The 13,785-nt window shown below is 38.2% G+C and overlaps 1 protein-coding gene across 1 annotated transcript; it reads right to left on the bottom strand.

The window, feature by feature from the left end:
- Positions 1 to 1,513: 1,513 nt before the first annotated feature.
- Positions 1,514 to 2,458, bottom strand: LOC110288949 (olfactory receptor 2AJ1-like). Its single transcript, XM_021155177.1, has one exon. The coding sequence runs from the start codon at positions 2,456 to 2,458 to the stop codon at positions 1,514 to 1,516; it is 945 nt and encodes a 314-aa protein (XP_021010836.1).
- Between the last annotated feature and the right edge of the window lie 11,327 nt (positions 2,459 to 13,785).

The raw sequence follows: 13,785 nt of genomic DNA, 5'->3' as shown, positions 1-13,785 counted from the left end.
ATCTATTCTAAACAGCAGTTCCTGATTGGCTGGCATTATCTGTACCAATGATCCTTGTTCTCTGAGGCAGTCCTCAATTGATCCTCCTGCAGGAATGCTGATATCACAGGCAGACCTCAATAAGAAACTCCTGCAGATCCTTTTGCAGCAGCAAGCCCCCCAGCATTTATATAGAGGCATCCCTGCTGTTCCTGCTACAGATATGATTAAACCTTTACCAATTAAAATATAGCTTTCTATTTTGTTGCAAATACTAAAATTAATTAATCAATTTTAATAGAAAAAATTTTCCTTTGCATTAGTTTAGAAAATTGCTACAGTGGTTGGCACACATAATTCCACAATATTTATTTATTTATAATAGTCTTCCCCAGAAAGACCATACAAAATAGTTATCTAATACCCAAATGTTCATCCCTGTAAACATACATCCAAGTAATATTAAACAGACTGTGCAGGTTATGAGTAGGAATATATGTGTATTGCATATGCATAATCATGGAAGAACAATGAAAAGGAGGGTCACAGATTGCAAAGACAGCAAGAGAGGTATATGACAGGGTTTGAAAGAAGAAAAGAAAAGAGAAAACTAGTGAAATTATATAATGAACAAATATTTAAGTAAAAGTAAATAAATAAAAATGAGTTGAAAAATATTTAAAATTTAAGGATTTAAAACAAATTAGTGAATGTCCACCAACTATATCTTTATATTATGTATTCTCGTTTTATCACAGGTTATTTATTGTTAGTTGCTCAAAATATTGGATGTGACATGTGTTGCATGTACCCTGGATAGCTCCCCCCACCTTACCTGCCTTTGTGGAATGGGGGAGTTGGCACAGAGCCAACAACACAGACTCTGGGAGCAGGTAAAAAATGCTACAGAACGCTCATCTGAGCACTACCTCAAGCTCCTTTAATATCCTCCACCCATATCTCCATTGGTTTGAAGAAAATATCTATTCTAAACAGCANTNCCTGACTGGCTGGCATTATCTGCACCTACAATCCTTGCTCTCAGGCAGTCCTCAATTAGGTTATCCTGCAGGAATGCTGGAATCACAGGCAGACCTCAATTAGGACCTCCTGCAGGAGATCCTTTTGCAGCTACAGGGCCCCCAGCATTTACTAGAGGCNGACCTGCTGTTCNTGCTACAGATANGATTAAACNTTTACCAATTAAATTATAGCTTTCTATTTTGTTGCAAATACTAAAATTAATTAATCAATTTTAATAGAAAAAAATTTCCTTTGCATTAGTTTAGAAAATGGCTACAGCGGTTGGNACACATAATTCCACAATATTTTCTCTAAATACATTAAAAATATTTTGTCTTCTTAGATAATGTGTATTGTTGCCTTACTACAGCATAGCAAGACTTTATCGTGGGCATCTCTATACAGACATAAACACATACCTGGGTACAATTACTCATTATTATGAAATAAATATGTGAAACAAGCTTAAGAATNTGAGTTTACAAAACACAAAAATGAGGCATTTTTCTATTCATTCTTTATTCAGAAAATTACTTNGGAATATGTTTTTCAAAGCCATGAGGACATCTTTATTACGAAAGCTGTAGATTATGGGGTTGAATGTGGGTGTCAGGATGGTGTAGAATATTGCCAGAAACTTATCCTGCCCTGGAGTGTGGTATGAGCGAGGTCTCATATATGTAAAAATGACTGGCCCATAGTACATTATGACAACTACCATGTGGAATAAACAGGTGGAAAAGGACTTTTGCCGGGCCCCTGATGAGTGCATTTGGAATACAGTGAGGAGAATTTGCATATAAGATATAGAGATCATGGAAAATGGGATCAGCAGAAAAATAATGCCACTCACATAAACTCCTCGTTCATAGTGTGTTGTGTCTATACATGACAATTTCAACATGGCAGGGACTTCGCAGAAAAAGTGATCAATGGCTCTTGAGTGGCAGAAGGGAAATTGGAGTNCAAAAGCTGTGTGTACTATGGAGTTGAGGATCCCCACCAGCCAGGAGCCTGCAGCCAGGAGCCCACTGAAGTTATCCCTCATCAGCACAGGGTAGCGAAGTGGATGGCAGATGGCCACATATCGATCATAGGACATGGCTGCCAGGAGAAGGCACTCACCACCTAGCAAGGTAAGGGAGAGAAATATCTGGAAGGCACAGCCTGCAAAGGAAATAGTTCTGCTGCCTGAGAGAAAGTCAGCAATCATTTTAGGAACAATGTTGGAAATGTGCAAGATATCCATGAAGGAGAGATGACTGAGCAGGAAATACATTGGGGTATGGAGTCGAGAATCCCTGTGGATTAGGAGGATCATGAGGGCATTTTCTGTTATAGTCATAATAAAAATGAGAAATATAACTGAGAAAAAAGTTAAGCTTGTCTTTGAAGAAGAGAACAGTCCCAAGAGGATGAAGTTGCTGTTAAAAGTGTAGTTTTCATGTTCCATCATATTTCCTCCTATTTTACCTACAAAGAGATGGTTATTTAATTATGAAAAAGTCATTAAATCTTTTACTTACTTATAAGTTTAATAAAATTAGTAGATATGTAATTTGTGTTCACCATCAAGTGCCTCATAGAGGGTTTCAGAGTGGATGTGTTGTATGAATATATATATTCATATATATATATGTGGCTCTAACAAATTTTAGTATCTAGTGTGGAATGCACCTCTTCATATTTTAAATGTCATAACTGCTCTTATTGCATATGTCTTACTTTAGTCAGTCGTTTATTGAGTAAAGCTTTCAGAATTCCACACACTGGGTAAACTCCACTAGGGATTCCTTTGGGTGGGACTCTCTCTAGGACCTACGCATTATAAAATCATTCATTAATTAACTGTAGATTCCTTTTGAAACCCATACTTTCCTACTCTTTTGCACTCGCATCCTCCTTGAAATCTTGAGTGAAGAGAAATGATATCTGGTTATGAAAGGAAGGAAGGAAGAATAATGACAGCATGAATTGTGTGGGTCATCTCATGTTAAGCTTAATTAACACAATAGAAAAACTGCCTGAAGTAAGTAATAGAAACGTTCAATACTTCTTTCAAATGAGTCCATGACTAAACATCAGTGTGTCTTTGTGTTTCTGAGAGACAGACAGACAGATGGAGAGACAGATACAGACACAGAGTGACAAAACCAAGATTGCGGCAGAGATTCTCTATATACTTAAAAAGTTCTTTTTCATGAAATGTTTGTTAACATTCTTAACTTTCACAGTTCGTTATTGACACAGCTAATCTGCACAGGTGGATTAGCTGATTTTTACCTGAGAATCCATTTACAGGACTCACTTTGAGTCAGGCTGTGAATAACTCATTACTGAGTAATGTTCCACTAAATTCACTTTTAAGTTACTTTCTAGTTTTAGGCACAGCTATATATCAACATCTTATAAACTATATGAGCTTTACTGCTTTCTATCATTTGCCTTTATTTCATTTAGTTGCTAATATGTATGTGCATACTTTCATATGTCCACATGATGGGGGAGCAGAAGGGGCTGGAAGACCAGATCTTTAGAGTCAGTTATCTCTTTCTATGTCTTAAAAATTATATTTGGCATTATAATATAATTATATTATTTTCCCTTCCTTTTCCTACCTCCAAAACCCTCCTTAATCTTTCAAATCTAATCAATGACTTCTTTTTTTAAATAATTGTACTTTTGTGGCGGCGAGGGTCTAGATAATAAATATAATATTCTACCTCTGTATGATATTTGTATGTTTGTCTTCAGAGATGATCATTTAGTATTGGGTAACTAGTGAGTTCTTCCCTGAAAGAGACTATTTCTCCAGCTCTCAGTATTCCTTATTTGATTGTTTACATGGGGCTGAGGGTTCCTGGGCTTTGCCCTGTCCACAGTAGCATGCCTGATGATGTTGTCACTCCCTGTATAGTTAAGTGGGTTTGGGGTTCCTTAGAGGAAAAAGAATTCAACATATTGTATGAAAATTTCTGGGGCAGTTTCACACTAAAATATACACATGAACATATGCTTATAAAAGCAAACTGGCAGTCCTGAGTCAGCTGGTAAGCTGATTGCAAATTCATTTTCCAACAACTGATTTGTTTGTTTGTGTTGTGTTTGTGTGGTGTATGTATGTGTGGGGCAGTGGGTGTCCTTTCACAACTCTAGTTATATTTAATCATTGCAGAGTGACCTACACATTTTACTCACAGCCAGATTTGATAAGATCATACATTTCACAGTGTTATCGAATTCATAATGCCAGACGCTGAGCTATTACAATAAATTCCATCTAATAGCCTTCCCCCAACAAAGCCACGAGTGAGCATTTATAACTCTAGGGCTCATAGATTCAGAATGTTGCCATTCTGTACAACCTAGCAAAACTCCAAGTCTTGTTACCTCTCTCCTATTCATAAATCATACTTATTTACCAGTCACACTTCTACAAGCTATGCCTTTGTAAACAGTTTTCATGTAGTATGTCCTCTCAGATCTTATGAACTATGTGTAGACATGGTGATTATAAATTTGTATTCCTCACTCTCTTCTTTCAATTGAACAAATGTAGATTAATTCAGCACCATGTGTGTATTCCTGAGCTATTCATTTTTCCTGAAGCCTGTAAAATAACTTATAGTATTCTCCAGTTATATTCATGAGGGTAAAAATGAAAATAGCATATCTTTATCATTTTCCCTTTTATAGATTTAAGCATTTTGTTATGAACAGTTTCAAAAGGAAGATTGCAGGAGCAGAAATATGGGAGTTTACTCTGCCTTCAAGTGAGTACATTCTCAATCACAAGACTTTCTCCAGGTTGCCAATGTCAGGCCCTACTTTATTTGAAAAACTTCCAAAAAAATTGTTTTATGTTCATTATTTGCCTATCTCAGTGAAGACAGAACTTATGTCTGTTGTATTATATACCTAATGCTGCCAAATTACAGTATCTGTAAAATATTCATACAGTAAGACTGACTAAAGGAAAAGGAGACAGTAATTCTGAGAATCTAGAAAATGACTTTGCAGTTAGTCTAGTTCCATTTATCTACTCTACCATCAAAAAAAAAGTTGCAGAAAGTAAAGTTTTATTGCTATTTTCAAGACTAGAGAAGTCCAAAATACTGATCATGTACTTAACATCATTAACAAATTCCAACAATTGTGAGAAAAAGTCAGGCTAGAGTTAGCAGAGGTGGAAAATAGGTTTTGCTGATAAACATGTACACCTCTCACATAGGGATATATATTACAAGTCTTGTGACTAAGAGACTGGTAAGCATGAAAATCTTAATGAGATCTGTGCTTCTATAATATAACGTGTCAGTGGAGTGTATGCATTATGAGCTGAGCCTTGGGTCATACCTTCTCAAGCACTGTGCCTCGAGCACTCTCTTGCAGAGATAACTTTGCTGAAAGGTATCAAGTTAAGTTTCTTACTCTTCAAACTTATTATTGCAATACACCTTCATTACAACTCATTTTTGGCAATTTTTTTAACAATTGAGAAGTTAAAATCTCTATCTTGACTGTATATTAGAATGATGTTGTTTTAAGATGGAATGCCCATTGGTTTTGAGGCACAGGACTGCCAAGATATAGGTCTGACTGTTGCCATTTTAAACTATACAGTAAACCTTCTAAAGTAACACTAGTAAATGTGGCCACATGGGTTGTGAACAATCTCATTCATGTCTCCTATATGTCAGACAGAAAGTAAGGAGTATAGACAAAGAAAGGAACTCAATATAAAGGCAACATCAAAGATACATCATTATTATATGGGCACCAGAGTTTCTTCAAAAGTCCAGATGAGCTACACAGCTTCACCATGGCAAACAAGCTCTTCACTGTGGCTGCCTATCAAGAATGCATAAATTATTTCTTTGAAGTTTAGCTGTTTCTGACTGGAGGAACAATAGTGACAATAGCCATGACCTTTCTACTTCTATTTACTTTAATTACCAGTTTTTTGTTAGTAAATTAACATAGTGAGTAACATTGTCTCTCACTATTCCAGAGTTAAAACAAAGCAAAATTTTAAACTTCACGTGTTCATATTTCTTCTAAGTTATTTCAAATAATTATATTGGGTTTTAAATTTATCTAAGTGAAAAATTTCATTTAATCAACTTTAGAATGTCCAGATGGTTTATGAGAATGTCATAACTTATTTTTAAAATAGATATAGTATACTAGTTATATAATTATTACAGAATGCTATTATTAATAGTAATAAAATATTAATTAAAAAGTCCATTAACTTGGTTTCAAATATCTAATATGAAAATAGCTATCAGTACCCATTGTAATTGCTTACTCCTCTTAACATTTGCATTAGTGTGCAAACTTGTGTGATCTTCAACTTGATATCAGTCTAGACTATTGTATTCAAACCATGTAATTCTCATTTTGCATAATGTAAAAGTTAAAGATATTGAATTATACTAATGAATTTCCTGCCTCTAGATTTCCCCAAATATTTAGTCTTAAAAGTCAGCATTTCTTTCTGTAATACAGTTTTGAATATGCAAATATGTTTTGTCACATTAACATAATTTTTTAAAAGTCTTGAAATCTATCTCTATTTAGCATTTACAGTGAATTTCTTGTGTTTACAACATTTAGTCTATTTCCTATCTTTCACATACTTTGGTTTTTTCCACAGAGACTGTCTACCCTAATAATGCCAAAGGTCTCAAGGCTTTCAATTCTCCAAATATACCCAAAAAAGAGAGATTTCCATATCTCCAAAAAAAATTGAAATCTCTCTTACCATGGAGCCTCATAATTTCTGCAGAGAAGATGAGTCTATTCGGTTGAAAACCAGCCAACTGCATCAGGGCATCACACTCAGTCAGTAAGTGGGGTGCTTACATGAGTTCACTTGCTGCTGCAGTTCAGGACTGGGGATTGCCACAGTGTTTTCAGGCACAAGGTGAGTCAACCCATGCACCTCAGCAGGACCCAGTCTTCCCTCCTGCCCCCCTTACTTATCATATCAGACTATACCTGATCTGCCATATAGCACATTTTATCCTCTGGATTCAGCAATATAAGGGGCATCTTCACCCAGGATCCTGATCATTTGCTTATCCTATTAATAATATAGATATGATGGAAGGTATCTAGCATCCACTTTAGATCAGCTCAAACTGGGCAATGCATCATTAGGATGTAACATGGAAAAACGTGGAAGACATCAAGGCTTGAAGTTCTTGGTGTGTAGTTTCTGGGAGAGAAATCACCCTTCTTATAACAGGAAAGCATAGGGAATTTGATCCCCTGAGAATCAGCAGGGCATGCAGAAGTGGGTTTTGAGGAGGAAAATTGGTGCACTGTAGCATTCTCTGTGGTAAGCATCACATCACAAAACAATCAAATTATATAAATGAATTCAAAATTCTGGTGATTGATTTTATTGATTGATAATAATAATGACCAAACGTTTCTTTGCATTTCAGAATTTCAAGCAATATTTGAAACATATTTTATTTATGAATGCCTTACAAGATTTGTTCTCATTTTGAGAGAGGTAGTTCAAGATGAGCTAAAACTCATTATGTAGCCCAGGCCAGACTCAACATATAACAATCCCCTGCCTTAGCATTGCAAGTATTAGAATTATGGGCAGGCACACATAGTATCTTATAATTATTATTTTATTTGTTCCATTAGTCAAACAATAATTGAACACCATTCATTTCCAGGGCTGTTTTGATTAGCTCCAGATTAAGCTGGTTCTCCTATCAGAATTCATAGGCTAAATGCAATATCATGTACCCATAAACTTCACTTTTTCATTGCACAGAGTAATCCATTTTAAAATACCTTGTTCTTCAGGACAGAGGAGCGCATCTATTCTACTCAGGTATATGTTGCTTGGCTGCTAGTGTGTGATGAGGTTGGAGTTGAGGTTATTACAATTGGCCCTTTCCAAAGGAAAGCCTTTTCATTTCAGAAATCTGACTCATTGGAGTGTGAGACATTGCCGTCAAGAAGCTTCCCTCCATTTTGTCTCTGGTGACATCTGTAAACCTGTGTGCCACTGCATCCTTCTATGTCTCCAGGTCTGAAACATGCCTGTGCAATGCTCAAACTTTAGGCTTTTCCAAGATTACCCATGCTGTGAGCTGGACAAGTATGGTGAGTCCACAGGACTTTAGACAGGCTGTACCACATCCAAACCCAAAGAGTCATCTGGGATACATATTTGTGTTTTAGGTCAGCCTGGTGAGTCCATGGAATTGTACTTGCCTTTACTCCTATCCTTCAGGCATAGCACAATCACAGTCTACATGTTGGGCTAGTGATGCAAGTACCCAATGCCCAGCCACAATCATGCCATCCATACACTCCCAGGCAAAGCTCAAATAACACAGCCTGCAAACAAGCCACAGCAGATCTAGCTATTTGTCCCATTACTACAATCCAAACTCAATGGAAAACATCTGGACAATGGACCAACCAACCCACATACATAATCTGAAATTAACCAAGCTTGAACAACAATAACAACAATGAGCAAACTTCACTCAACAGAAGCAGCCTATAATCTCATCAGGCATACAAGTGAAATAAATCTATATGATCAGGTCTCATCACAGAAACAAAAAGATATAAAAAGCTGAGAGTATGTCTCTACCAAAACCACCAGTCCAATAGAAGTGTTGTCCTAGGAGAATTACAGAGATAAAACACAAGACATGGAATGTAGAGCAACTATAACCTTTATTGAAGAATTCAAGTAGTTTGAAGAAAACATAAACAGATAAATTAATTTAAATATAATTGAAGTATATGCCTACGAAATCCCCCAATTATACAAACATAAGAGCTAATTAAATGATAAAAATAATCCAGTATTTGAGAACTGAATTCAATAAGGAAATAGAAATGTTAAAGATAGACTCACAGCAAGGTAGCTCTGAGGTCCCTGGTTGGGGGCTGCCCCTTTTCCAACCCCACTGCGTGGATCAGGCACGCTCACCCAGGGCCGTGTAGAAAAGCATCCAGCAGCTCTGCCTGCATCTGCCTGCCCAGAGCACAGGAACTCTGGTGGAACATTAGGCCCTTTTTCCTCCCCCACTTCTCCCAAAGGCCTCACCCCCCCACCCCTTATTTTGTTCCCAACTGCCCCGGGCCCCTCAGAGACCAGTCTGCACAGATGAGAGTGCAGACTGCAGAAGTGACATAGCTTCTGGGACAGACCCCCATTTCGGGCTCCAGACATCCAGGTACCTTTCCTGTCATAGGAGAGGTGGCTGCCTGGGAGGGCTCTGACTGCTGGAGCAGGTGAGGAAGTCATTTTGTGTCCTGGGTCCCTCAGAGACCAGTCTGCACAGGTCAGCTGACAGACTGTGGAGGGTGAGTGAGCAGACTGCATAAGCGTCACAGCTTCTGGGAAAGGCAGAAGCAACACAGCTTCTGGGACAGACCCTCATTTTGGGCTCCAAACATCTGGGCACCTTCCCCACCAGAGGAAAAGTGGCTGCCTGGGAGGGCTCTGACTGCTGGAGCAGGTGAGGAAGCCATCTTGTATCCAGGGTCCCTCAGAGACCAGTCTGCACAGGTGAGAGTACAGACTGCAGAAGCAAAACAGCTTCTAGGACAGACCCCTGTTTTGGGCTCCAGACATCCAGGCACCTTTCCTACCAGAGGAGATGTGGCCACCTGGGAGGGCTCTGACTGTTGGAGCAGGTGAGGAAGCCATCTTGTAACCCGGGTCCCTTGAAGACCAGTATGTGCAGTTGAGAGCACAGACTGCAGAGGCAACACATCTTGTGGGACAAGCCCTGTTTCGTGCATTTAAGCTTCAGCCAGAAGGGAGGTCTGAATGCCAGACCTCTGTGCACCCTCTCTGCAAGAGGAGAGCTTGCCTGCAGAGAGTACTCTGACCACTTAGACTCACGAGAAAGCTGGATGCCCAGGACTGCTGACAGAGGCTAACAGAATCACAGGAGGAACAAGCTCCAGCCAGAGACAACTATAACAACTAATGCCAGAGATTACCAGATGGTGAAAGGCAAAAGTAAGAATCTTACTAACAGAAACCAAGACCGCTCAACATGATCAGAACCCAGCACTCCCACCTCAGCCAGTCCTGGATACCCTAACACCCCCGAAAACCAAGAATAAGATTTAAAATCATATCTCATGATGCTGGGAGAGGACTTTAAAAAGAACATTAATAACTCACTTAAAAATATACAGGCGAACACTGCTAAACAGGTAGAAGTCCTTAAAGAATTACAGGAAAACACTGCTAAACAGGTAGAAGTCCTTAGACAATTACAGGAAAACACTGCTAAACAGGTAGAAGTCCTTAAAGAGGAAACACAAAAATCCCTTAAAGAATTACAAGAAAACACAACCAAACAGGTGATAAAATTGAACAAAAAAAAAAAATCCAAGATCAAAAAAGGGAAGTAGAAACAATAAAGAAAACCCAAAGGGAGACAACTCTGGGGATAGAAACCCTAGGAAAGAAATCAGGAACCATAGATACGAGCATCAGCAACAGAATACAAGAGATGGAAGAGAGAATCTCAGGGGCAGAAGATTTCATTGGGAACATGGACACAACAATCAAAGAAAATGCAAAAGGCAAAAAGATCCTAACTTAAAATGTCCAGGAAATCCAGGACACAATGAGAAGACCAAACCTACAAATAATAGGAGTAGATGAGAATGAAGATTTTCAACTTAAAGGGCCAGGAAATATCTTCAACAAAATTATAGAAGAAAACTTCCCAAACCTAAAGAAAGAAATGCCCATGAACGTACAAGAAGCCTACAGAACTCCAAATAGACTGGACCAGAAAAGAAATTCCTCCTGACACATAATAATCAGAACAACAAATGCACTAAATAAAGATAGAATATTAAAAGCTGTAAGGGAAAAAGGTCAAGTAACATATAAAGGCAGGCCTATTAGAATTACTCCAGACTCTCACCAGAGACTATGAAAGCCAGAAGATCCTGGACAGATGTTATACACACCCTAAGAGAACACAAATGCCAGCCCAGGCTACTATACCCAGCAAAACTCTCATATACCATAGATGTGGAAAACAAAATATTCCATGATAAAACCAAATTTACACAGTATCTTTCCACGAATCCAGCCCTTCAAAGGATAATAAAGGGAAAACACCAACACAAGGAGGGAAACTATGCCCTAGAAAAAGCACGAAAGTAATCCTTCAACAAACCTAAAAGAAGACAGCCGCAAGAACAGAAAATCCAAATTTAACAACAAAAATAACAGGAAGAACCAATTACTTTTCCTTAATATCTCTTAATATCAATGGACTCAATTCCCCAATAAAAAGATATAGACTAACAGAGTGGCTACAGAAACAGGACTCAACATTTTGCTGCTGACAGGAAAACCACCTCAGGGGAAAAGACAAACACTACCTCAGAGTGAAAGGCTGGAAAACAAACTTCCAAGTGAATGGTCCAAAGAAACAAGCTGGAGTAGCCATTCTAATATCGAATAGAATTGACTTTCAACCCAAAGTTATCAAAAAAGACAAGGACGGGCACTTCATACTCATCAAAGGTAAAATCTACCAAGATGAACTCTCAATATCTATGCTTCAAATAAAAGGGCAGCCACATTCATTAAAGAAACTTTAGTAAAGCTCAAAGCAAGCATTGCACCTCACACAATAATAGTGGGAGACTTCAACACCCCACTCTTACCAAAGGGCAGATCCTGGAAAGAGAAACTAAACAGAGAAACATAGACACTGACAGATGTTATAAAACTAAAGGATTTAATGGAAATCTACAGAACATTTTATCCTAAAAGAAAACGATATACATTCTTCTCAGCAACCCATGGTACCTCCTCTAAAACTGACCATATAATCGGTCACAAAACAGACCTCAACAGATACAAAAATATTGAAATTATAGCATGCATCTTATCAGATCACCACGGACTAAGGCTGATCTTCAATAACAGCATAAATAATAAAAAGCCAACACTCACATGGAAACTGAACAACACTCTATTCAATGATAGCTTGGTCAAGGATGAAATAAAGAAATTAAATACTTTTTAGAGTTTAATAAAAATGAAGCCAAAACATACCCAAACTTATAGGACACAATGAAACAGTCCTACAAGGAAAACTCATAGCCCTGAGTGCCTCCAAAAAGAAACTAGAGAGAGCACACACAAGCAGCCTGACAGCACACCTAGAAACTCTAGAACTAAAGGAAGCAAATTCACCCAAGAGAAGTAGATGGCAGGAAATCATCAAATTCAGGACTGAAATCAACCAAGTGGAAACAAACAGAACTATTCAAAGAATCAACCAAACCAGGAGATGGTTCTTTGAGATAGTCAACAGGATAGATAAACCCTTAGGCAGACTAACTAGAGGGCACAGGGACAGTATTCTAATTAACAAAATCAGAAATGAAAAATGAGACATAACAACAGAACCTGAGGAAATTAAAACATCATCAGATCCTACTACAAAAGGCTATACTCAACGAAACTGGAACACCTGGATGAAACGCACAACTTCCTAGACTGATAACAGGAACCAAAGTTAAATAAGGATCAGATTAACGATCTAAACAGTCCCATTTCCCCTAAAGAAATAGAAGCAGTCATCAACAGTCTCCCAACCAAATAAAGCCCAGAACCAGATGGGTTTAGTGCAGAGTTCTATCAGACCTTCAAAGAAGACATAATTCAAACTCTCCTCAAAATATTCCACAAAATAGAAGCAGAAGGTACTCTACCCAATTCATTCTATGAAGCCACAATTACTCTGATACATAAAACACAAAAATATCCAACAAAGAAAGAGAACTTCAGACCAATTTCCCTTATGAATATTGATGCAAAAATACTTAATAAAATCCTTGCAAAGCGAATCCAAGAACACATCAATATGATCATCCATCATGAGCAAGTAGGCTTCATTCCAGAGATGCAAGGATGGTTTACAATACGGAAAGCCATCAATGTTATCCACTATATGAACAAACTCAAGGAAAAAACCACATGATCATCTCGTTAGATGCTGAGAAAGCATTTGACAAAATCCAACACCCATTCATGATAAAAGTCTTGGAAAGACCGGGAATTCAAGGCACATAGTAAACATAATAAAAGCAATATACAGCAAACCAGTAGCCAACATCAAACTAAATGGAGAGAAACTCAAAGTAATCCCACTAAATTCATGGACTAGACAAGGCTGCCCACTTTCTCCCTACCTATTTTATATAGTCCTTGAAGTCATAGCAAGGGCAATTCGACAACAAAACGAGATCAAGGGGATACAAATTCAAAAGGAAGAAGCCAAATATCACTATTTGCAGATGATATGATAGTATACAAGTGACTCTAAAAATTCCACCAAAGAACTCTTAAACCTAATAAACAGCTTCAGTGCAGTAGCTGGATAAAAAATTTACTTAAACAAATCAATGACCTTTCTCTACACAAAGAATAAGTGGGCTGGGAAAGAAATTAGGGAAACAATACCCTTCACAATAGTCAGAAATAATATAAAATGTCTTGGTATGACTCTAACTCAGGAAGTGAAATATCTTTATGATAAGAAATTCAAGAAAAAGTACATTCGGGAGTCGGAGGACAGTGACCTGCCCTGCAGGGAGCGCCATCTTGGCTCCGGGACTCCGACGAACTTAGTCTACAGGTTAGAGTGAGGACCACAGCTTCTGGGACAGGCGGGAGCCACAGAGCCGCTGAGGCAGCACCCTTTTGGGGCCGCAGACATCCGGCACCCTCCCAGTCGG

The sequence above is a fragment of the Mus caroli genome, unplaced genomic scaffold (genome assembly GCF_900094665.2).
Source record: "Mus caroli unplaced genomic scaffold, CAROLI_EIJ_v1.1 scaffold_20404_1, whole genome shotgun sequence".
Classification (NCBI taxonomy): Eukaryota; Metazoa; Chordata; class Mammalia; order Rodentia; family Muridae; genus Mus; species Mus caroli.
This window is presented reverse-complemented; position numbering and strand designations above follow the sequence as displayed.